The sequence below is a fragment of the Staurois parvus genome, unplaced genomic scaffold, assembly GCF_062004578.1.
Source record: "Staurois parvus isolate SC_StPar_1 unplaced genomic scaffold, SC_StPar_1.0 ptg000259l, whole genome shotgun sequence".
In the NCBI taxonomy this organism is placed as follows: domain Eukaryota; kingdom Metazoa; phylum Chordata; class Amphibia; order Anura; family Ranidae; genus Staurois; species Staurois parvus.
In genome coordinates this window covers 442,523-469,753 of record NW_028318055.1, presented here as the reverse complement: position 1 = coordinate 469,753, position 27,231 = coordinate 442,523, and the positions used below count along the sequence as shown (strand labels likewise).

At 42.8% G+C, this 27,231-nt stretch overlaps 1 protein-coding gene across 1 annotated transcript in view; it reads right to left on the bottom strand.

Moving 5' to 3' along the window:
• The window catches only part of EEPD1 (endonuclease/exonuclease/phosphatase family domain containing 1), a 208,967-nt gene that overhangs the window by 22,847 nt on the left and 158,889 nt on the right, over nt 1-27,231 (bottom strand). Inside the window, exons 3-4 of the mRNA XM_089681092.1 lie at nt 25,449-25,559; nt 11,499-11,633 (exon numbers count right to left, since the gene is read on the bottom strand). Coding sequence (XP_089537218.1) covers nt 11,499-11,633; nt 25,449-25,559 — 246 coding nt within the window. The remainder of the gene's footprint in view (nt 1-11,498; nt 11,634-25,448; nt 25,560-27,231) is intronic.

Sequence of the window (27,231 nt, the reverse complement as noted above, 5' to 3'; positions counted from 1 at the left end):
GAGCCGCTTATTTTAATATCATTCAGCATTTTATTGCTTTAAATTTATTTTGTATTAATATTGTTCACAACATTGATTGATTGATTTGTTTACACCATAGTAGCTCACAAGACCCCACGTTTTAATATTAAATTACATGCACCTTTTTATTTTACAAGCTCACCTTAATTTACTATGCAGACCACAGTGACAGGGTCTCTTTATGGGTAAAGCTCAGGTTCACTCTAATTGTCAATTGCCAGTAATCTCCCCAGTGGAAACAGATGCAATAGCAGAAAGCATTACAGATTTAATAGGTCAGAGGGCTTACATTTTGAGGCTGACAAGTGGTGTACAGTACATAGGCAGTATTTTCACATATGCATTGTGCCAGCTCCGTCCATAACCGAGATCAAAAGATTACAAATCATATAAATAACACCAGCTCACTCTGCACTGCAGCTATAAATAATGTGGCGGCTCTACAGGCACACGCATAATACATACACACGCACAATACATACACACGCACATACTACTACTACTGCAATCATGTAACTATAACCCTGAAATACCTTTATAGGAGCTCCTGATCTAGATGGAAACGTTTGTATACCTGTATATAAGTGACGTCATATTTCAAGAACAGCTAATTTGTCAATGGCATAAATCACTTTAGGCTAAGGCAGTGTTTCTCAACTCCAGTCCTCATGGACCCCCAACAGGTCATGTTTTCAGGATTTCCCTCAGATGAAACAGCTGTGGTAATTACTAAGGCAGTGAAACTGATCAAATCACCTGTGCAAAATAATGGAAATCCTGAAAACATGACCTGTTGGGGGTCCATGAGGACTGGAGTTGAGAAACACTGGGCTAAGGCGTGGCTCCAAGCGTGTGAGTTATTTTATTACTAGGCAGTCAAGCTTGCTGAAGGACGATTGCTTCATTCAGGGTCAGATCTTCATTTCAAATGTTGATACTGAAGCACCGCAGCATACCAACACTCACAGTGCTTCTCAAAAATCACAAACATTTTTACAACTTACTTACTGAGGGGATCCCCAGGTTCTGAACAAGTTATAACGCAGAGAAAATTATGTTTGCTAAAAGAACACCATTGAACCAGCACTGGTGCCACGTCTCTGCAGGAGCTTGTCTTGGCAAAGGTATGTACTCATGGGCATTTGTCACTGTGCTCAGGGCTGCTGGAGTACTTTCGTTCTTAAAGTATTACTAAACCCAAGACCCTGCATTCACTATATCTGCTCTCCCCGGACCCCGCATTCACTATATCCGCTCTCCCCGGACCCTGCATTCACTATATCTGCTCTCCCCGGACCCCGCATTCACTATATCTCCTCTCCCCGGACCCCGCATTCACTGTATCCGCTCTCCCCGGACCCTGCATTCACTATATCCGCTCTCCCCGGACCCCACATTCACTATATCTGGTCTCCCCGGACCCCGCATTCAATATATCCGCTCTCCCCGGACCCCGCATTCACTATACCCGCTCTCCCCGAACCCCGCATTCACTATATCCGCTCTCCCCGGACCCCGCATTCACTGTATCCGCTCTCCCCGGACCCCGCATTCACTATATCCGCTCTCCTCGGACCCCGCATTCACTGTATCCGCTCTCCCCGGACCCCGCATTCACTGTATCCGCTCTCCTCGGACCCCGCATTCACTGTATCCGCTCTCCCCGGACCCCGCATTCACTATATCCGCTCTCCCCGAACCCCGCATTCACTATATCCGCTCTCCCCGGACCCCGCATTCACTATATCCGCTCTCCCCGAACCCCGCATTCACTATATCCGCTCTCCCCGGACCCCGCATTCACTATATCCGCTCTCCCCGAACCCCGCATTCACTATATCCGCTCTCCCCGGACCCCGCATTCACTATATCCGCTCTCCCCGGACCCCGCATTCACTATATCCGCTCTCCCCGGACTCCGCATTCACTATATCCGCTCTCCCTGGACCCCGCATTCACTTTTCCTCAAAATTGTCAATCTTTTTTTGTTTATAGCGCAAAAAAAATAAAAACCGCACAGGTGATCAAATACCACCAAAAGAGAGCTCAATTTGTGGGAAAAATGGATGTAAATTTAATTTGGGTGCAGCGTTGCATGACTACGCAATTGTCAGTTAAAGTAACGCAGCGCCGTATCGCAAAAAATGGCCTGGTCAGGAAGGGGGGTAAAGCCTCTGGAGGGCAAGTGATTATGAGGTTTCCGCCTGGCCTATAGCCAGATGGCGGTTGGCAAAACACCTCGTCCCTCCGGGTGGACGTCATATGGCGTCCTTTCAGGAATGCGCAGTTTGCCTGTCCGCAGAGCTGCTCAGCGGCGTGATCTGTCACTGGCCGTGTACCTCGGACACAGTCGATGACATATCTGTGTACCGGCCCCATTGCCAGTACCATGTGACCTGCTGTGACCAATCACAGCAGGTCACATGACAGTTGTATACAATGGATGGCTTCCTTTCATGCCATCCATTGTATACAAGTGTGTCTAGCTGTGAATGGTCACAGCGATCACATGCACAAGCTGGGCCAATCACAGCCCATTTGTGTCATGTGATTAGCTGTGGCCTAATCACAGTTAAGAAAAAAAAAATCCTGAATGAATCGATTTCATTCAGGTAAATGCTTGCTTATAGCAAATTGTGTAAAAAAAAATACTGATCACTTCCCCAAAGTAGTACAATGTTACTATGGTAACATTATACTACTTTGGTCATAGTGAAATGTGAAAAAAAATCTTAAAAGAAGAGAAACAAATTTAATAAAAAATAAAAAAAAATTATCATTTGTTTTTTTTTCATACTGTCACCAGTCAGTGTCCCTGATCACCGCCATGCCAGTTATATGATGAAGCTGTACTGCACTGGTGACAGTATGTAAAAAAAAAATAGTAAAAATCATTTTTTTTAATTCTTCATTTTCCAAAAAATCATGACAAAAAAATTACAACTTCAAAAAACTCGCCATGCCTCTTATGAAATACGTCGGACTGTCTACTCTGCAAAAAGGGGTAATTTGGGGATTAGTGTACTGTCCTGACATTTGGGGGATATCTGTACCGTCCTGACATTTGGGGGATATCTGTACTGTTCTGACATTTGGGGGATATCTGTACTGTCCTGACATTTGGGGGATATCTGTACTGTCCTGACATTTGGGGGATATCTGTACCGTCCTGACATTTGGGGGATATCTGTACCGTCCTGACATTTGGGGGGATATCTGTACCGTCCTGACATTTGGGGGATATCTGTACTGTCCTGACATTTGGGGGATATCTGTACCGTCCTGACATTTGGGGGATATCTGTACCGTCCTGACATTTGGGGGATATCTGTACCGTCCTGACATTTGGGGGGTATCTGTACCGTCCTGACATTTGGGGGATATCTGTACTGTCCTAACATTTGGGGGATATCTGTACTGTCCTGACATTTGGGGGATATCTGTACCGTCCTGACATTTGGGGGATATCTGTACTGTCCTGACATTTGGGGGATATCTGTACTGTCCAGACATTTGGGGGGATGTCTGTACTGTCCTGACATTTGGGGGGTATCTGTACTGTCCTGACATTTGGGGGGTATCTGTCCTGTCCTGACATTTGGGGGATATCTGTACTGTTCTGATGTTCTTGGACCTCAAGAAATTAGATTGGCTGTCAGTACTTTAGGATTGATCAATATTCAGATCTATACCATAGTTTGTGAACTCTATAACTTTCCTACAAACTAAAAAATACATCCTAATTTGGGTTATTTTCACCAAAGACATGTAGCAGAATACATCTCGGCCTAAATTTATGAAGAACAATTATTTATTTGCAAACTTTTATAACAGAAACAAAGAAAAACGTGTTTTTTTTCAAAATTTTTGGGTTTTTTTGTTAATTTAGCAAAAACTAAAAACCCCAGCGGTGATTAAACACCACTGAAAGAAAGCTCTAGTTGTGTGAAGAAAATGATAAAATTTTAGTTTGGGTACAATGTTGTATGAGCGCGCAATTGTCATTCAAAGTGTGAGAGCGCTGAAACCTGAAAAATGGCCTGGGCAGGAGGGTGTAAACGTGCCCGGTATGGAAGTGGTTAATAAGGTTGAAAAAAGACAAGATTATGTCAATTTTATTACACAGGAAAAAACAATCCCAGCTGGACCATTTCCCAGATCAAAATGTTGCCCTAGCAGACTTTACTTTGGACATTATTCGTTGCAAAACATTGTTTAAATAGCACAGTTTTTCTTATTGCTACACCATGCGGTAAATCATTTTAAAGCTTAAGCACCCTTAGTTATAACAGTATATCCTATGTCCTTTTTTTATTGTGGTATCCATAAATGGGTCCCATATTTTAGGATGTGGCCTTATGAGAGATTTATAGAGAAACAATACAATGTAAGTATTATTGTTTTTTATATTTGAGTTTTCATACATGACAAAGCTGTTCTATGGTAAACCTAAAGAAAACACAAGGGGGCGCCATCCTAGGGGCAATATATATTATGATGATACAAATCAAATTCATGAGTTAAGAATCATTTCCATTTACAAAAAAATATATATACATTTTCTACCAATTCTTTCTTTTTTAAGATAATAATCTTGTGTTATTTCCAGTTTTTCGATTATACTCTTCTTGTTATTTTTACACATATCATTTTATTTGCACTGCCCACTAATAATGTTTTGGATATTAATTTAATGTCAATATATTTCAGCGATCGATACATTTCATTTATGATCCTCTATATTGGTATGTAACTATTTATTAACATACATATATAGAGATATTGAAGATTGTGATTGGTAAACACACTGTTTATATATACATGCTGCTCTTTTTATATATACATGCTGTCCTATGTATTTTGCTTTATAAATTGGACGCGCTTATTCCACCCCACCCATTCCACCTCCCATAAAAGAGTGACTGCCCAACCATCCTATCAGGTCTGAAAAAAAAGCGGAAACTTTGAAACGCGTCACTTGACTCATCACCTGACTTGTCCCTGCATCCCTATTGGTCGTCCTCCTAGTCCGGACTTTCGTGCATTCCACGCTGGTTATGGCGTCCCTCGCTGACAGTTCACATCCACATCCCACTCCCGGAACGCAGGCACAACCAGGGATCACCGGCCTTTGCACAGGCCCGTTTGGGGACACAATTTAATCCCTTCAAACCCATTTTACTTGAGTAGCAATTTGGCTATATCCCAATAAACCTGTAATACATACTGCACTTAGGCTGGCGCCCCCTTATGTCTTCTTTATATTTCCACTGAGCCTGCTTCACTCTATGGGGAGCTGACACCACTTAGTGCATAATTATGGACTTTATGCACTTCTTTAATATATGTTTTTTTATACATGTTTTTAACCTTTTTCATTATAATATTGTGTTGCAGTGTAATTGTCTTCTCTCAGCGCCAATCACTTATATTGTTTTTTCTATTGTAAACCTGGTAACTCGTTATAAAACACAAATTAATTGTTCTTTGCTCATGTATTTGAAGTATTATGCTATGGAAGACTGATTGCTGCCACCAACATATGCACATATACACTCACCGGCCACTTTATTAGGTACACCTGTTCAATTGCTCGTTAACACAAATTGATCATCAGCAAATCACATGGCAGCAACTCAATGCATTTAGGCATGTAGACGTGGTGAAGATGACTTGCTGAAGTTCAAACCGAGCATCAGAATGGGGAAGGAAGGGGATTTAAGTGACTTTGAACTTGGCATGGTTGTTGGTGCCAGACAGGCTGGTCTGAATATTTCTAAAAATTCTGATCTACTAGGATTTTCACACACAAGCATCTCTAGGGTTTACAGAGAATGGCCTGAAAAAGAGAAAATATCCAGTGAGCGGCAGTTGGACAGACGTAAATGCCTCGTTGATGTCAGAGGTCAGAGGAGAATGGGCAAACTGGTTGCTGCGACATTCAGATGGCAGGGTTAGAATTTGGCGTAAATAATGTGAAAGCATGGATCCATCCTGCCTTGTATCAATGGTCCAGGCTGGTGGTGGTGTCATGGTGTGGTGGATCCATCCTGCCTTGTATCAATGGTTCAGGCTGGTGGTGGTGGTGTCATGGTGTGGTGGATCCATCCTGCCTTGTATCAATGGTTCAGGCTGGTGGTGGTGTCATGGTGTGGGGGATCCATCCTGCCTTGTATCAATGGTTCAGTCTGGTGGTGGTGGTGTCATGGTGTGGTGGATCCATCCTGCCTTGTATCAATGGTTCTGGCTGGTGATGGTGGTGTCATGGTGTGGTGCATCCACCCTGCCTTGTATCAATGGTTCAGGCTGGTGGTGGTGGTGTCATGGTGTGGTGGATCCATCCTGCCTTCTATCAATCGTTAAGGCTGGTGGTGTCATGGTGTGGTGGATCCATCCTGCCTTGTATCAATGGTTCAGGCTGGTGGTGGTGGTGTCATGGTGTGGTGGATCCATCCTGCCTTGTATCAATGGTTCCGGCTGGTGATGGTGGTGTCATGGTGTGGTGGATCCATCCTGCCTTGTATCAATGGTTCTGGCTGGTGGAGGTGTCATGGTGTGGGGGATCAATCCTGCCTTGTATCAATGGTTCCGGCTGGTGATGGTGGTGTCATGGTGTGGTGGATCCATCCTGCCTTGTATCAATGGTTCAGGCTGGTGGTGGTGGTGTCATGGTGTGGTGGATCCATCCTGCCTTGTATCAATGGTTCCGGCTGGTGATGGTGGTGTCATGGTGTGGTGGATCCATCCTGTCTTGTATCAATGGTTCTGGCTGGTGGTGGTGTCATGGTGTGGGGGATATTTTCTTGGCACTAACAAGGTGTACCTAATAAAGTGGCCGGTGAGTGTATATTACTGATGACTGGACCAGATTACAGAACAGAGTATAATGGTGGATAATGGTGGTATGGGATCTCCAATTAAAAGGTATAACAATCTGCCAAGAGATAAAGCAGCTAATACAATGTACAGTAAACACTTGCAATGAACATCTCTTATTTGCTCCCTTTTCCTCTGTTAAAGAGATTCTTCGGTGTTAACAAAAAAAAAAAAAAAATTAAAAGTCAGCAGCTACAAATATTGTAACTACTGACTTTTTTTTTAAAAAAAAGGACACTTACCTGTCCAAAGATCCAGCACCATCCTCACCCGGGCCGGTTCTTTGCTAGTCTTCAGATCCCCGGCACTTACATATTTCCTAAGGGAAGCCAGCTGTGACTTCTTGCGCCTTCACAGCCGGCTTTCCAATGCACTTTGGAATGGACCCACAGTCTTCCTGGACCTGTGAAGGTTGGTTGGGAGAACTTCCGCTCTGATCTCATAGGCGGTCAGAGCAGAAGAGGGAACAGGTACCTGCTAAGACTAAGTAGTCACTCCCCCCCCAAAAAAAAACCCTCCAGAAGTGGCAGAGCAGTGTTGAGGGGGGTATAACTCCCCTTTTAGGGTGAAATTCTGATTTAAATATACATTTGAAAACGTATTGTAATATCTGTTTGATTACTTATATCTGTCTTGATCGTGTCTGAAATTCAGAAATTCCTACCTGAGAGAGATAGTTAGCCCTCCTACTTCTTACTTTTAGGCTACAGAATGATTAGCATTTATGTTGTCGAGAGGCAAGAGTGTGAGCATTTGAGTAGTGTAGCAAAAGATAATTGGGCAGGGCTGACACCACTCAATCCAAAAATTACAGCCCACAACAGGACTTAGCTATGTTCATTTCTGACAGATCAACAGGTAAATGTTCATACTTGCAGGGTCTTTAATGGGGTAACATATAGAATCATAAAAACAAATAGAACCTTGAGTATTTGAAGCCCCTGTAGGAGTCCAGCTCTTATATTGTTAATAATTCATTTCCTCGTTCCGGTTTACACAACAAAACAAAGTACATGCGTCACAAAGAAGACGCTTTCTGTGACGTACAATTGCTTTGTTCCGTGATCTACTGTCAGTAATACATATTGTTAGATAGATTAAAGGAGCGCTACGGTACTGAACAGTTTCTTGAAAGCAACTAAGAAAAGTTGATTTCATAGTTCCTTCATACTGCCAATATTTTATGACTTTGATTAAAAAAAAAAAAAAGTAATTATTTGGAGCAAGTTTCCTGTTGTGAAACAACTGCATCCTGTCGATGAGTGTTTGATAAGAATGCAGTTATGACAAGATCTTTGGTTTTAGAGCCAAACTACTGCATTTGTAAGTTAAATAAACATAAAGCTAGAGTTCAATAACATTACATCTTTGGCCCAGAGTTGAATGGAGATGTAAGTAGCCTTCAGGATTTATTTCTACATGTTCTAAATTAATGGGATAGGAAGGGAAGAGACTGAGCAGACACGAACAGCACTTCTGTTTAGTAGATTGAGAATGCGTAAGAACCTCTGTTAGGTTTTTTGCCCTTGCTTTTTGTTTTGGTGACACCCAGTGTGTCAGAGTGGGACATGATGTTACCAGAAAAGGAAATCATCTCCCCCACAGGAACAAGACAACAAAAAACTTGGCAGATATACGAAGGCAAGCCTTAGATAATTGTATTTTTTTTCCTTCCACCATGGATAGAAGGAAAGAAAAATCACTCGATTGATTGGTTTGATGACATTACCTGTGACAAAACACTTAGGGCGGAGCCACGTACACACGCTACTGCGCATGCGCAACAGGCTGGTGGCCATTTTGGAAACTGGAAAATTTTTATTTTTTGCCTATCAATGCCTAATGATGTTTTCTTTCATGTGAGTAAAACATACTTTAAATAAATGTTGTCTTAATGGTTTTACATTATGTGGAGCACTCTTTTTTCTATTTCAATGGTTTTTATTATTTTTTTAAACAATATAAAGCAGAGGCAATAAAACACGCCCACTCAGGGGCTATCAATTGCACAGATAAAAAAAATGCAAAATAAAAAAAAGGAAAAACAGTGCTCTAACGCCAACAGGGCAAAAGGTACGCCCGCGCAGGGGCTATCAATGGCACATAAGTTGCAAAACATTAATGTAACTGCCTATAACAACTAAATGTAGCTGTCCAGTCACACCAAAAACAGAGAGAGAGAGAGAAAAAGGAAGAAAGAGGAAAAAAAAAAGGGGGGGGGCAAAGAGCAGGGGTCCAAGAGCGCCAATACCGAACGCCATTACATCCCCAGGCTAGCCGGGGGGTGTGAGGGAAAAGCATATTGCAACCACGGCTCCCATATTTTAAAAAATTTACGTTGGGAGTCGTTGCAGATACTCGACATCTGTTCGTTGAGCATCATAGTAGTCATACGATCCCGCACCCCCTGAAGAGGGACAAACGGACTCTTCCAGGCCTGAGCAATTGTTCTAGTGGCCGCTAAAAACAGATAGGAAGCCAACTTCTGCTGGTGAGCCAAGAGGCTCGGTATGGGGCAATGAAGCAAAGCATACCGGGCATCCCGACGTATGGACAGAGGAGCACTCTTTTTTTACATGTTTCCTAGCACGAGTCTGAACTTTATTCTGAGAGGTGTAGCTACCCTAATTAAGGTCCACTGTTTGGAAGGTCTTTACTTGCTCTCTTGGTGATCTGGAGGAGGATCCGATTGTCCGGCTTTCTGGGTTGTTTATAACAAAGCGCAATTGACCACTCTTAACAGGGGGTCATGCCTTTTTGGTAAGAGTGGTTGGTGACACAACAACTGTCCTTGGATTTCCTTTGTTTCATTACAGCCTCTGGGGACTTTTTCTTTATTTTTGGATGGACTATTTTTTCTGACACATTTTTCCCTAATTATTTGTCACTTTATTAAGTGCTGCACTTTATGCATATATTGATTGGTTTGATGGTTCTGTGTTCTGCCGGCGGGGGGCCGTCTTCTGAAATTCGAATTTCGAAAAGAATAGAGTATAATAGAAGAAATAGAGTAAACCCACTGGCCCAGCTGTCAGATCAAACTTGTGCTTTGCAACAATGCGCAGCGAAGCGCATGCATTCCTGCAACACACCTGCTTGATGGTTCATTGTGAATAGCACCTCAACACATTGTACAGCACATTGCAATGCCCGAGGCATCGGAGTGCATGACAACACATATACCATGTGTTGAGGTGCATTGTGTTTCTAAAAAAAAAAAAGTTATGTGCTTGATTTGATCCACTGTACTTCAATGAATTCATTATGAAAGGGCTGCCTTAAAGTGTTACTAAACCCACAACAGTACAATCAGTATGTAGATGCAGTAAAACAATCTTGTTATACCCTCTGCAGAACCTAAGGGGTTAATCATCTGCATTGTGTAAAAAGGATGTTTGATTCTGTCCTCCCCTTCTTCTAATGTCCCCAGTCCATCTCCTCATAGAACAGAACCTTGGGGGCAAGCTGCACATGCTCAGTTTGGTGTGTATTGCTAGAGAGCTTTTTTTTCTTGGGAGAATGCATGTGATCAGCACAGAGCCAATCAGTGCTGTCTACTCTACTACTACTTTAGGATGTAATAAATTACATGGTTATTTTGGAGGTTTTATTTTCATATGTTGTGCAGCTTTATAGCTCTATTTGCCTATTTACATTTTTTTTCAAAAAGCAATATACTCTTGTGTCCCTTTGACTTATTTTTGAGTTGGTTATGGTTGGCTCGTGAGATGCTTCTAACTTTGAGTTGCTTTTGTATTCATGTTTGCTGAGATTGGAGGAAATGCACATATACAGTAAAGATGAGAGTATGGTGCAAAAGTTGATTTATTTCAGTGCAGCAACTTAAAAGGTGAAACTAATATATGAGACTCATTCCATGCAAAGCAAGATAGTTCAAGCCGTGATTTGTCATCATTGTGATGATTATGGCTTACAGCTCATGAAAACCCCAAATCCACAATCTCAGAAAATGAGAATATTGTGAAAAGGTGGAATAATCTCGGCTCAAAGTGTCCCACTCTAATCAGCTAATTCAGCCATAACACCTGCAAAGGGTTCCTGAGCCTTTAAATGGTCTCTCAGTCTGGTTCAGTAGGAATCACAATCATGGGAAAGACTGCTGACCTGACACCATCACTGACACCCTCCATAAGGAGGGAAAGCCTCAAAAGGTAATTGCAGAAGAAGTTGGATGTTCCCAAAGTGCTGTATCAAAGCACATTAATAGAAAGTTATGTGGAAGGGTAAAGTGTGGAAGAAAAAGGTGCACAAGTCCTCTTGTTACATGACCGCGCAATTTTCAGTTAAAATAACGCAGTACAGTAACGCAAAAAATGACCTGGTCAGGAAGGGGGGTAAATCCTCAGGAGGGCAAGTGGTTAAAGATGTTTCTAAATAGCACCTAGTGGCAGCGTTTATGCACTCTAAAACAAGCAAACCTAGTAAATGCCCCCAGAAGACAGAGTATAATCGCAATGTTTTGATTATATAGGACAAATATTCCTAATTACTAGTACAGACCAATAGTGGATCATACATCATTGTATAGTGAGACTCAAACAGCAGCAATAAAAGTTGAAACAAAAATGGAGTTCTTTTACCTTAAAATGTGCAATGTAGGGCTGTAAATAGGTGTGCTTGCCGTTGCCATTGGTCTGAGGGCTCTCTTGCAAGTTGACATTCTTCAGTTCAATGCCAGCTGTTGTGTCCCACAGATATCCAGAGTATGTGATTTTCTGCAACATCAAAACATACATTATATTGGCATGGAGAGAAAAGATTTTCTAGGATTAAAAAAAAAACAAAAAGAGTTGCTGGTTAGCCCATTGAAATACTGGACTGAAAGGAATAGGAATTGAAATTGATTATTTGTAAATCTGAAAAAATAAACAACCAGTATTAGAGTAGTCTAAATCAGGGGTCCCCAAACGTTTGGCCAGTTTACTGTCCTTAAGACCTTATTGGGGCCGGACTGGGGCCATTGGGAGCAGAAAATGTCCTGATGTCAGCTGGAAAACACAATGCCCCATCATTTATGTCATTGGGAGGAATTGTGCCTCATCATTGATGTCACTGGGTCCCATCGTTGGGTATCATTGGGAGAAATTATTATACAGTATTATTATACAGTATTTATAAAGCGCCAATAGTTGGCTCAGCGCTGTACATTACAAAGGGGGACAGAACATGTGACAGAGCAATACCAATACAATGTGATACATGAGGGGATCGAGGGCCCTGATCCTGGGAGCTTACAATCTAGGAGGGGGGGATGGTGGCACAGGAGGAGATAGCTGTGGGGGATGGAGTGGTAGGAAGAGTGGAGGAGGTCGGCAAGTTAGCAGGGGGTGGGGTAGGCTTCCCTGAAGAGGTGGGTTTTCAGGGTGCGCCTAAAGGAGAGGAGAGTAGGTGATAATCTGATGGGTTGGGGCAGGGAGTTCCAGAGGATGGGTGACACCCTGGAGAAGTCCTGGAGGCGGGCATGGGAGGAGGAGACCAGGGAACTAGAGAGAAGGAGGTCTTGTGAGGAGCGGAGTGTGCGTGTTGGGTGGTACTTGGATATTAGGTCAGTGATGTAGTTTGGGGCAGTATGGTGGACGGCTTTGTACGTCAGCATTAGGATTTTGAATTTGATCCGTTGCGCAATCGGAAGCCAGTGGAGGGATTGGCAGAGGGGGGTGGCGGAGACAGAGCGGTTGGAAAGGTGAATGAGTCTGGTAGCCGTATTCAGGATGGACTGAAGCGGGGATAGCCAGCGGTGAGGCAGGCCAGTGAGGAGGGAGTTGCAGTAGTCGAGTCGTGATATGATGAGAGAGTGGATGAGCTGTTTAGTGGTTTCTGGGGTTAGGAACGTGCGGATTTTGGCGATGTTGTGCCCCATCGTTGGTGTCATTGGTAGGAATTGTGCCTCATCACTGATGTCACTGGGCCCCATTGTTGGGTATCATTGGGAGAATTGTGCCCCATCGTTGGTGTCATTGGTAAGAATTGTGCCCCATCGTTGGTGTCATTGGGAGTGTTCTGGAAATATTATAGATAGGCAACTTCTATCCTCATATTGATTAGTGGCTCCAAATGATTAATAACTGCTGCACTAGGGAACAGACACACTCAGCAACTTTCCAAATATCTTCTGTTTATTTGGCACGCGATTATGTAGGTACCACATTAATATTACAATTGTACTTTTAAGGTAACAAAGGGCATAACATAGGCAGACTAATTTCTTGTCAGGACTCAAAAGAATGCAAACATGTAATCAAAACATAATGAGTGCCGTGTACACAATGAGTGCAGCGCTCAGTACAAAGGCAAATCGTACAAAACAGAATATAGTCATGTACATAATGTACAATTTCTTTTACAGGAGGGATTGTGCCCATTCATTGGTGACTGTGGGGGGAATGATGCCCTATTGTTGGTATCAGTGGATGAAACAGTTCCCCAAGGGCCAGATAAAAGCAAGCAAGGGCCGCATCTTGCCCCCGGGCCACAGTGTAGAGACCACTGGTCTAAATCAAGACAAAGTTAAGTCCTGCCCACAACGTCCACCTAATGCTCAACGTCTAACCCTATTGCTATAAAAAATACATGTTCTTCTAAACGTGATCCTTACATGGTCCAAACTATTGTGTCTCCAGTGGATACATTTCTGATTGTCATTAGTGGTAAAAGTAACACTCATCAATCCAGGTGTTCTTAATCTGGGGTCTACGGATCCCTAAGTGGTCCATGGATGGGTGTTAGGTGGTCCGTGGGGGTCAGATATAAAATAACATTTCCATGGGTCACAACTCTTGTTGTTTTCATGGCTGTTCTAGGGTTTATAACCTTATATATTTAGGTACGTCTATTAATCTCAAAAAGGACCCTAATGAAGCTTTACTTTTTAGGAAACTCTGTGGCCTACCACGTAAACCCTAATTGCTTGATAACTTTTTTTTTATGGCCACTAAGCAGACTGTTGTCGGCTCTTGAAAGTCCCCTACTTTACAATTTGAGGAGGTCAGGTCTTGGATCCAAGGCTTCTTTATTAATTAAAAATTCACGGCGGTATTGGAAGACAATCATGATAGGTTCCTTTCAATCTGGAAACCTTGGGTGGACTATCGCCCAGTTTCATGCTTTGCCACAAAGCACACTAATCTCTAATGTGTTGGGATTTGCCCCTCTAATCCCCCCATATAGGGATCACGTCTTCTGGTTCTCATAGGTGAACTTCTTTTCTTTTGCTGGTCTGTTTCTTTTCTCCCTCTGCTCTTTTCTTTCAGTCTCTTCTGGAGTTGGGGAGTCTATTGATCCTGTCCCCTCAACTCTCTCTAGACGTTTTCTTTCTCTCTCCTTCCACATGGTTTGTTTAAGAAAGACCGACTGGTCATCATCTGCTGATTTTGAATGTTTGTCCACTCACAAAGAAATGATCAGTCTAAAAATCGAATGTTCGGTGTAACACTGAGAGACAGAATAGCAACAAAAAATTCAAAAGAACTGCATGTCTAACAAATGATGACGGATCTGCATGTTCATGGTGGGGAATAAGTATTTGATCCCCTTCACAAAACATGACTTAGTACTTGGTGGCAAATCCCTTGTTGGCAATCACAGAGGTCAGACGTCTCCTGGAGTTGGCCCCCAGGTTCGCACACATCTCAGGAGGGATTTTGGCCCACTCCTCTTGGCAGATCCTCTCCAAGTCATTAAGGTTTGGTGGCTGATGTTTGGCAACTCGAACTTTCAGTCCCTCCACAGATTTTCAATCAGATTAAGGTCTGGAGACTGGCTATGCCACTCCAGGACCTTAATGTGCTTCTTTTTGAGCCGCTCCTTTGTTGCCTTGGCCGTGTGTTTTGGGTCATTGTCATGCTGGAACACCCATCCATGACCCATTTTCAATGCCCTGGCTGAGGGCAGAAGGTTCTCACCCAAGATTTGAGGGTACATTGCCGCGTCCATTGTCCCTTTGATGCAGTGCAGTTGTCCTGTCCCTTTAGCAAAAAAACCCCCCCAAAGTAGAATGTTTCCACCACCATGTTTCACAGTTGGGATGGTGTTCTTGGGGTCATAGGCAGCATTCCTCCTCCTCCAAACACGGCGAGTTGAGTTGATGCCAAAGAGCTGGATTTTGGTCTCATCTGACCACAACACTTCCCACCAGTCCTCCTCTGCATCATTCAGATGTTCAGTGGCAGACTTCAGACGGGCCTGGACATGTGCTTTCCTGAGCAGAGGGACCGTGCGGGCACTGCAGGATTTCAGTCCTTGTTGGCGTAGTGTGTTACCAATTGTTTTCTTGGTGACTGTGGTCCCAGCTGCCTGGAGATCATTGACAAGATCCTCACGTGTAGTTCTGGGATGATTCTTCACTGTTCTCATGATCATTGACACTCCACGAGGTGAGATCTTGCATGGTGCACCAGACCTAGGGAGACTGACACTTGTTTTGTGTTTCTTCCATTTGTGAATGATTGCACCAACTGTTGTCACCTTCTCACCAAGCTGCTTGGCCATAGTTTGGTAGCCCAGTCCAGCTTTGTGTAGGTCTACAGTCTTGTCCCTGACATCCTTGGACAGCTCTTTGGTCTTTGCCATGGTGGAGAGTTTGGAATCTGATGGTTTGATGGCTCCTGTGGACAGGTGTCTTTTATACAGGTAACACAATGAGATTAGCATCACTCCCTTTAAGAGACTGCTTCTAATCTCAGCTTGTTACCTGTATGAGAGACACCTGGGAGCCAGAAATCCTGCTGAATGATAGGGGATCAAATCCTTCTTTCCCTCATGAACATGCAGATCAGTCATCATTTGTTAGACATGCATTTCTTTTAAATTTTTTGTTTTTAGACTGATCATTTCTTTGTGAGTGGGCAAACATTCAAAATCATCAGGGGATCAAATACTTATTTCTTTCACTGTATGTGTGTGTGTATATATATATATATATATATATATATATATATATATATAAAAACATTAAAAGATCTTCAGAGATTAATCATGCCCTTATAGAGCCTTCCTCCATACAATTTGCAACCCAAGAGTTCTATGACTCTCAGGAAAATATTTCCTCAAGATGGCAAGGCTCTCTGTGTTTTTGTTGTTTCTCTTCAATGTTTCTTATGTATTCCATAGCATGATTGTAGACTTCGCAGCCTTCTGCCTTATAGTGTACCATCTGGGCCCCTTACATGTGTATTCCTGTGTCTATGCATGGTGTTTCCTTGTCCTCTATTGGCTGGTGCTGCTTTGTATCATATGAGTTGTTAAGGTTTGTATGTTTTTTTTCACCATGTTTAATAAAACTTTTGGTACAAGAAAAAATAACATTTACATCCACCATACAGCTCTCCCCCGTGTCCCAATCAGTGGCTTCCCATTGAAAAAAATGTAAGAAAATGCATCCTGCCTCTGCCTATTGCGCCAACCCCTAAGTGTGTTGCTGGCCCATATCTACCATTTAAATTTGCATCACCATTCTCTGCACAACCACCATCTTGTGTCACTCCCTCATAGGAGTCAGCTTTTTGTTGATTATTTACTTTATTCAAATGTTGCGTTTATGTAAATATTTCTGGGGAGGGGTCCATAGCTTTCGTCAGATTCTTAACCTCCTCGGCGGTATGATTCTTTCCGATTTTTTGTGCTGAAAGCGGTACCATTTTTTTGCATGGAAATATGTAGTTTTTTATTGTAGGCTGTAATTTTTAGGAATAACTCACTGAAATCTGTCCGAACAAGAGTCTAGTAAACATCCCGGGGAGGATAAAACTTGAAACACGAAATCATAAATTATAATTTAATAAATAATCATAAAAAATAATAATGTAATAATAATAAATTTAATTCAATAATATAATCAAACCAAAAACACTGAAATGTGAAATACAGAGGCAAATTCGCACATCGCTGAGCAAAGTCGCAAAATCGTTTTCAGTGTCTGATGAGGAATTTCCCCCACGAATCATTATCACTCAATTCTGCAAGTGGTTCTGATTTACTATCGCTGTTCTAAAACCGCTTTTGACGTAAAGGGACGCTTTTTGGACGCCATGGACTTTTCTAAGTTTCCAGGCAGAAAGAACAGTCAAAATGCAGGCAGGGCGCCGGACAAAGCACTCGGGACACAATGTATGTGAAATGCATTGAAACAGCAATGACAGCAAAAATGACATTTTTAAAAAATTTCAAATTTCCCGCCGGTTCCGCCGCCCGAACGTTCCGACGTCACAGGGACCGGAACACGGAAGCCGGATGCTGGCATCAGCCGGAGGAGATGGCCGGGGACGCTGCAGGGGACACATCACAGGGAGCGAAGGACAAGGTAAGTGCTGCAGGGACCCCAGAGTAACGCCGCATGGTAAGCCCGAGTGTAGCTCGGGGGGGGGGTTACTGCTCTTGGTATAGAAATTTTACCCCGAGCTACACTCGGGAACACCGCTAAGAAGGTAAAAGGGGTCTGTTACACAAAAAAGGGTTAAGAACCACTACGATAATCCCATAGTATACATGCAAAAACATTGTGTTCCAAATATGCTCATCAGTATAAAAACAAAATATAAAAGAGAGCCCAAGCCATGAAAGAACTAGCTCAGTACAAACTGTTTATCCCTCAGGGTCACTTTTTATGTGCACACTAAATCTACTTACCTTCATTTACCTCCACTGATTACAGCAGAATGACATCTCCATAAAACGAGTAAATAGAAATAATATAATGCCAATGACGCTATAAATTGTAACCCATAAAAACCTATCAGGACACGGCCTCAAGTCAACCCACAGGGTTGTCACTACACTTTAAGGACAGTGTTGACTTTCTGCATGACATCCCTTCGCTACTGTTTGCAGCAGTTATCTTACGGTAAAAATGACTTTGCATTAAGTATCTCAGGACATGTACAAGCGAATGATCGCAAAGCACCCTGTAAGCTATTAAAAGGAATTATGCCAGAGCCAAATGCTGAAACAATACACTTGCTTGATCAATATGATTCCATTAAACTGGTATTAATGACAGGCAAACTTCCTGCCATATCAGCAAACTCATCAACAATGCGCAAATTGCATCTTGTCCCATAAATGATGGCTGCTGAAAATAGCATTACTAGGATTTGTCTTCCTATGCAGGTTTTATTCAGTTCATTAGCAAGTAAAAGCTTTTTATTTTATCATTTTATTGGCTCCAATTCCTATGCTGCAGTGCTGAGGAAGGTAGAAACTGGCCAGACTTAAAGAGAACCAGCCAGGAAACTGCTGTTATAGACTCGTTTTTTGAAGGTGCAAGGCAATCTTGATTCTTGATTCGCTGTATAGTGAGTCAATGACCCCGGACAAGTAAGCAGCCACGGATTTTATTTTTATTTTTTAAATTATATCTTTTATTAAATTTTCTTTTAAGAAAAAAATACATTACAAAACAACCATGAAATCTTATTACATCATACATGTAAACTTTATCCCCATTCCCACCCCAAAACACCACTGTCCAATCTCGTCTTATCCTCTCTTTCCCTTCCTATTGATCTAGTCTTGTATATACCAGAGGTGGACTGACAAGTCATGGGGCCCCCGGACAATAGGGGATCATGGGGCCCCTGTGTCCTTGCCCAAACACAAAAAAGCCTAAGACAAAGGTACCAGGGGCATCTCATGGGACCCCCTACTGACCCCGGGCCCTCGGGCAGTGCCCGAGTTTCCAAATGGTCAGTCCGCCCCTGGTATATACAGATGTGTTCAAAATAATCGCAGTGTTTAATAATCCAGAGACTATGGAGTGCTAAATGTTACCAGTATCAAGCATTGCTAGCAGTTTTCGGCCTCTTCTGTACTGAAAGAAGGCAGTCAGAGGCACTTATCATACAAGTTAGAAAATCTCTCACATATCTAGAGTTGTGTTCAAAATAATATCAGTGTGTTGAAAAAAGTGACTAAAGCTGCAAATCCTTCTAATAGCTTTTATTTCCATCCACACAAATGCATTGGGAACACGACACATTCTATTCCAAATCACAACATGAAGAAAAATACATCAAATTTGTGTCGTTCCTCTAAAAAAATGAAGAAAAGTGAATATTAGACGGGTCAAAAAAATGGCCGTGTTTGTATTCTTCTTTACAAACTCAAACATTCACTATATAAACTGAGAAATGTTTGAAGATTTTGCTTTCCTTTGAATGACTTCATGAATATTTGGTTGTAGTCGCACTGTTTCTGAGAACTGCTGTACATCTGTGTTGCATGGAGTCCCCCAACTTCTGGCCCCTGTGATCAGGTATTCCAGCCCAGGATGATTGGACCACATTCCACAGTTCTTCTCTATTTCTTGGTTTTGCCTCAGAAACGGCATTTTTGATGTCACCCCACAAGTTTTCTATTGGATGAAGATCCGGGGATTGGGCTGGCCACTCCATAACGTCCATCTTGTTGGTCTGGAACCAAGATGTTGCACGTTTACTGGTGTGTTTGGGGTCGTTGTCTTGTTGGAACACCCATTTCAAGGGCATTTCCTCTTCAGCATAAGGCAGCATGACCTCTTCAAGTATTCTGATGTATTCAAACTGATCCATGATCCCTGGTATGCGATAAATAGGTCCAACACCGTAGTATGAGAAACATTCCCATATCATGATGCTTGCACCACCATGCTTCACGGTCTTCACAGTGTACTGTGGCTTGAATTCAGTGTTTGGGGGTCGTCTGACAAACTGTCTCCGCCCACTAGACCCAAAAAGAACAATCTTACTTTCATCAGTCCACAAAATGTTGCACCATTTCTCTTTAGGCCAGTCAATGTGCTCTTTGGCAGATTGTAACCTCTTCAGCACGTCTTTTGTCCAACAGTGGGACTTTGCGGGGACTTCTTGCAGATAGCTTGGCTTCACATAGGCGTCTTCTAATTGTAACAGTCCTCACAGGGAATGTCACACCTTCTTTCATCTTCCTGGAGCTGATTGTTGGCTGAGTCCTCACAGGGAACGTCACACCTTCTTTCATCTTCCTGGAGCTGATTGTTGGCTGAGTCCGCGCCATGTTGGCTATTCTTCTATCCATTCCAATGGTAGTTTTTCGCTTTCTTCCACGTCTTTCAGGTTTTAGTTGCCATTTTAAAGCATTTGCGATCATTTTAGCTGAGCAGCCGATCATTTTCTGCACTTCTTTATACGTTTTCCCCTCTCCAATCAACTTTTTAATCAAGATACGCTGTTCTTCTGAACAATGTCTGGAACGACCCATTTTCCTCAGAATTTCAGAGAGAAATGCACTGTAACCAGCATGTCCAACATTTGCTGCCTTCCTTCCTTAAATAAGGGCAATAATTGCCACCTGTTTTTCAAAGAATGAATGACCTCACTAATAGAACTCCACATTGCTATTATTTTGAACACGCCCCTTTCAAAGAGTGATCCAATGACACAGAATCAGCAGCATGCATGTCATGACTGTTGGGTCTGTTGGATTTCTATGACTCTACTACACCTGCTAGGAAATTATTTGCCATGTAGAAATATCATTTCCACCAAAAACAGTGATTGATCTGGTTAGTGATGTCTGACTGCTATTATTTTCAACACAACTGTATATAGATCTCTTTAACCATTTAAATTCTCTGGTTCTGCTATCAGGGCATGCTCTCTTAGCATCCATTCTGAACTCCCCAGCAAATGATGTAGAAAATTCTCCCTGAACGCAGGGCATTTTCATGCTTGCCATTTATTCATGTCTTGGGAGAGTGCATCTTGGGAGAGTGCATGTGATCAGCACAGGGCCAATCAGCACTGTCCAGACAGAGGTCCAGAAAGAAAACTCCTCCTACAAGCTTTAACCAGTGCTCTGCTGAACACTGATAGAAGTCACAAGACTGCTCTAACTGCTGATGAGAAAATGTATTTAGCAGTTTATATTTACTAAAATAATTTCATTTCTATGTTGCCTGTACTGTGGGAGACCAGATATAGTGAATGCGGGGTCCGGGGAGAGCAGATATAGTGAATGCGGGGTCCGGGGAGACCAGATACAGTGAATGCGGGGTCCGGGGAGAGCAGATATAGTGAATGCGGGGTCTGGGGAGACCAGATATAGTGAATGCGGGGTCCTGGGAGACCAGATATAGTGAATGCGGGGTCCGGGGAGACTAGATATAGTGAATGCGTGGTCCGGGGAGAGAGGATATAGTGAATGCGGGGTCCGGGGAGAGCAGATATAGTGAATGCGGAGTCCGGGGAGAGCGGATATAGTGAATGCAGGGTCTGGGGAGAGCGGATATAGTGAATGCGGGGTCCGGGGAGACCAGATATAGTGAATGCGGGGTCCGGGGAGACCAGATATAGTGAATGCGGGGTCCTGGGAGAGCAGATACAGTGAATGCGGGGTCCGGGGAGAGCAGATATAGTGAATGCGGGGTCTGGGGAAACCAGATATAGTGAATGCAGGGTCCGGGGAGACCAGATATAGTGAATGCGGGGTCCGGGGAGAGCAGATATAGTGAATGCGGGGTCCGGGGAGACCAGATACAGTGAATGCGGGGTCCGGGGAGAGCAGATATAGTGAATGCGGGGTCTGGGGAAACCAGATATAGTGAATGCAGGGTCCGGGGAGACCAGATATAGTGAATGCGGGGTCCGGGGAGACCAGATATAGTGAATGCGGGGTCCGGGGAGACCGGATATAGTGAATGCGGGGTCCTGGGAGACCAGATATAGTGAATGCGGGGTCCGGGGAGACTAGATATAGTGAATGCGTGGTCCGGGGAGAGAGGATATAGTGAATGCGGGGCCCGGGGAGAGCAGATATAGTGAATGCGGAGTCCGGGGAGAGCGGATATAGTGAATGCGGGGTCCGGGAAGAGCAGATATAGTGAATGCAGGGTCCGGGGAGACCAGATATAGTGAATGCGGGGTCCGGGGAGACCAGATATAGTGAATGCGGGGTCCGGGGAGACCAGATATAGTGAATGCGGGGTCCTGGGAGACCAGATATAGTGAATGCGGGGTCCGGGGAGACTAGATATAGTGAATGCGGGGTCCGGGGAGAGCAGATATAGTGAATGCGGAGTCCGGGGTTTAGTAACACTTTAATAGTATAAAGACCCAGAGGAGTACTTTCAGGGAAAGTACTATGCCTGGTAATATCTGGACTAGTCCATATTCAAGACTGATTAGAACTGTAATGTGTCATTTCTTTTACACCAGTTACTTTTGAGCCCCATTCACCCCGAGATCCAAGGTAGGATACATGTATTTATTTCACAGGTATGCAATCCTCATAGCAGTATTACCATGATGGTAGTATTGATACTAATATGGATACACTGAATAGTCTCAGATAGCAAACGTATAGCAAAGCACTATTATGGATCACATAGAAGAGGAGTCTAGGTGAGCGCCGGAGATCCCAGAACTTCATGGTCTGCTTAGCATAGCTCATCCAAGCCTGTGCTGGTGCTCTGCATAATTTACAATACGGCATCCAGGCAGAGCACCTGTTGTGTACATGGCTGCTGCTAGCAGTGCGAGGAGCAAAGGAATAGAAATAACCTGCTTGCCTCCATCACCTGTATTCATTTGCATGTACTACACTATAGACCCTAGGTATGGACTGCCAGCATATTTGGTGGTATTTAATCATCGCCGGGGTTTTTATGTCTTGCTAAATTAACAAAAAAGACCGAAAAGTTTGAAAAAAAAACACGTTTTTCTTTGTTTCTGTTATAAAAGTTTACAAATAAATAATTGTTCTTCATAAATTTAGGCCGAGATGTATTCTGCTACATGTCTTTGGTGAAAATAACCCAAATTAGGATGTATTTTTTAGTTTGTAGGAAAGTTATAGAGTTCACAAACTATGGTATAGATCTGAATATTGATCAATCCTGAAGTACTGACAGCGAATCTAATTTTTTGAGGTCCAAGAATGTCAGAATAGTACAGATATCCCCCAAATGTCAGGACAGTACAGATATCCCCCAAATGTCAGGACTGTACAGATATCCCCCAAATGTCAGAATAGTACAGATATCCCCCAAATGTCAGGACGGTACAGATATCCCCCAAATGTCAGGACAGTACAAATATCCCCCAAATGTCAGGACAGTACAGATATCCCCCAAATGTCAGGACAGTACAGATATCCCCCAAATGTCAGGACAGTACAGATATCCCCCAAATGTCAGGACAGTACAGATATCCCCCAAATGTCAGGACAGTACAGATATCCCCCAAATGTCAGGACAGTACAGATATCCCCCCAAATGTCAGAATAGTACAGATATCCCCCAAATGTCAGGACAGTACAGATATCCCCCAAATGTCAGGACAGTACAGATATCCCCCAAATGTCAGGACAGTACAGATATCCCCCAAATGACCACTTTTTTCAGAGTAGACAGTCCGACGTACTTCATAAGAGGCATGGCGAGTTTTTTGAAGTTGTATTTTTTTGTCATAATTTTTCGGAAAATGAAAAAATGAAAAAAATTATTTTCACTATTTTTTTTTTTACATACTGTACTGCCAGCATGACTTCCTGGAATTTGATGTTGGGGGACAAAAACCTAGAAGCAGGGCTTTTCTTCAGCAGGAATGTGGGGGATCGCAGTTCTGGCACCTCCAGCACTGAGTGTATGTAATAGCCAAGGGTGCTGGGGTGTGCTGGAAGGTCTATTGATGCTGGGGGATCTATTGTCACTGGAGAGGGTCCTATTTTTGTATGTATATTGTTTCTGGGGGGAGTCTTATGTTACTGGGGGTCTTATATTGCTGGGAGGGATCTACTGTTACAGGAAAGGTCTTCTGTTGCTGGCTGCTGGAGGGTCTATTAATGCTGGCTGCCTTGAGATTTGTTGTTGCTGCAGGGGGTCTAATATTGCTGGGGTGGTATTTTGTTGTCAGGGTTCATTATTACTGGGGGGGGGGGTAAAAGGAGTGGTTCTGGGAGGTGAGTAGGGATGAAATCGAGGGACAATGCTCAGAGGTGTATAGGGGATGGAGAGAAAGAATGAGTTATGCCGGCCATAGATGGTTTGAAAATCAGCCGATTTTTCATCTGAAAGATTAATCGGCCAATATTCGCACTGTTAGTGGGTTAATTGGTCGGCCAGTTTTCGGGTTTTTTGCACTTTTGGATTATCAGTCATGTTGGAAAATTTGTGGAAAACGACCGATTTGCGCGGCAATGACGGCCAAATCGTACTACCGTATGGCATGAGCCATGACCTGGAAGGAACAGAAGTTTTGGCTGTTATATGGGGTGAACTTTATGACTCGGTCGGCCGATTTTTGTAATCGTTGGTGGTAACGCCGGCTTAACGAACGACCGATTTTTCATTTATCATCCGAAAAAACGCGCGGTTTTCGACCCGTCTATGGCCTGCATTAGAGGGGGGGAGTTCTTTCACCTATTCTCTGAGAAAAAATGCCCTGCCCAGGTTCACACCAGTGAATGTTTGTATGCATTCACTAAATCCTTCAATGTATTTTTAAATACAAATACTGCAAGTACTTGACTTTGACTTTACATCACTCTCCTGCAACTATGACTAAACTGGATTTCAGACCAGAAGAGGGCGTGGCAACACTAAGGGCCAATCAGGTGTGCTGCATGCACATGTGCCGACAAAGAACCTGCCAACATGGGGTGACCTAGCTGTACGGCAAAACTGCAATAAAGAGAATGAAGGTCCCCAATGTGTCTCTGCTGTCTGGCTGTGTTAGCCGCAGGAATAAATGCATGAAAACAAAACTCTTTGGCAGATAAAACGACGACCACAGACGTAACTTCATCATAAATTGTGATTTGGATGTTCCTGATGTTGAGTATATATGGTATATATGGTAAACGTTCACCTGCCCCATAAGTGGCAAAGCTCAGCTTTAAACCATAACCCCAGGTTCACACTTAAGAGTTTTGCAGAAACGCACTACAGTCCATTTAAGATGATTTCCTATGGGACGCGTTCACATCTCCGCATTTTCACCCAATGCGTTTTTTGGAATGGGTCAGGCACTTTTTTAAACAGAAAAAAGTTTCTGGTTCTATAGACTTCGCTGCAGAAAAGCATGTAGTGCGGTTTTGCTACGTTTTAAATCTGCCTAGCAACAAGAAAAAAAAATGTGGCAAAAAAACGCATGTGCAAAACGCACTACAGAAAGGAATCAAACTCAAACTGCATAGGTGTGAACCTAAGGGCAAATGAGGTTGGAGCTAAATGGTTAGAGAGGAAAACATTTCTATTCTGTATGAAGCTGGAAAACAAATACATCAACAGCAAACCTAAGTTCACCTTTACAGCAGGTTGCTATGTTGAAATGTCATTGAAAATGATGATAATGGGTGGGTATAGCTTTCATGTGGAAAAGACATTGTTCCTAAAGTAGAAACAGTATTAACTGCCCTGCTGCAAAAAAAAAAAAAAAAATGAAGCCGGAGCGCTATAGAACTTTGAAAAGAACAGCAGGAAAGCTGTGATTTGCCAAAAAATAATGAGAATAGCATTGGTGAGGCGACTGTCAAAGCAGATTACATACAATGTAATTGTACATACAATGAAGTTCACAGACCTCGTTAGGGCCTAATAATGGCTTTTCAGAAACAACGCACTTCCACGATCCTCTGACTCCTTTCCACTTGCGTATGTTAGGTAAAGATGGCTGGTTTAATTCTGTGCAGAACTGAAAAAACAGACAAAGACGGAGTTATACTTTCATTCAAGTTCACTATATTATTAGAATAAAAGAAACATGTCACACCGCTTTATTGTCTATATGTCAGAAATGTTATTTGTGCCTTTAATGTACATAACATCCAACGCCAACCCTTTCTTGTTTTTATGTATAAATTTATATAACCTGCGAGCCAAAATATCCTCAATTCTAGTGGATCGCCAACATAAAACACATAACTACCACTGTGTATCAAAAGATTTCACCAATGTATGTTGCGCTCCTTAACCCCTTCCATACCGGGCACTTTTACCCCCTTCCTGCCCAGGCCATTTTTCAGGTTTCAGCGTTCTCACACTTTGAATGACAATTGCACGGTCATACAACATTGTACCCAAACTAAAATGTTATCATTTTCTTCACACAACTAGAGCTTTCTTTTGGTGGTATTTAATCATCGCCGGGGTTTTTATGTCTTGCTAAATTAACAAAAAAGACCGAAAAGTTTGAAAAAAAAACACGTTTTGCTTTGTTTCTGTTATAAAAGTTTACAAATAAATAATTGTTCTTCATAAATTTAGGCCGAGATGTATTCTGCTCCATGTCTTTGGTGAAAATAACCCAAATTAGGATGTATTTTTTAGTTTGTAGGAAAGTTATAGAGTTCACAAACTATGGGATAGATCTGAATATTGATCAATCCTGAAGTACTGACAGCCAATCTAATTTTTTGAGGTCCAAGAATGTCAGAATAGTACAGATATCCCCCAAATGTCAGGACAGTACAGATATCCCCCAAATGTCAGGACAGTACAGATATCCCCCAAATGTCAGAACAGTACAGATATCCCCCAAATGTCAGGACAGTACAGATATCCCCCAAATGTCAGAACAGTACAGATATCCCCCAAATGTCAGAACAGTACAGATATCCCCCCAAATGTCAGGACAGTACAGATATCTCCCCAAATGTCAGGACAGTACAGATATCCCCCAAATGTCAGGACAGTACAGATATCCCCCAAATGTCAGGACAGTACAGATATCCCCCAAATGTCAGGATAGTACAGATATCCCCCAAATGTCAGGACGGTACAGATATCCCCCAAATGTCAGGACAGTACAGATATCCCCCAAATGTCAGAACGGTACAGATATCCCCCAAATGTCAGGACAGTACAGATATCCCCCAAATGTCAGGACTGTACAGATATCCCCCAAATGTCAGAATAGTACAGATATCCCCCAAATGTCAGGACAGTACAGATATCCCCCAAATGTCAGGACAGTACAGATATCCCCCAAATGTCAGGACTGTACAGATATCCCCCAAATGTCAGGACAGTACAGATATCCCCCAAATGTCAGAACAGTACAGATATCCCCCAAATGTCAGGACAGTACAGATATCCCCCAAATGTCAGGACAGTACAGATATCCCCCAAATGTCAGGACTGTACAGATATCCCCCAAATGTCAGGACAGTACAGATATCCCCCAAATGACCCCTTTTTTCAGAGTAGACAGTCCGACGTACTTCATAAGAGGCATGGCGAGTTTTTTGAAGTTGTATTTTTTTGTCATAATTTTTCGGAAAATGAAAAAATGAAAAAAATAATTTTCACTATTTTTTTTTTTACATACTGTCACCAGTGCAGTACAGCGTCATCATATAACTGGC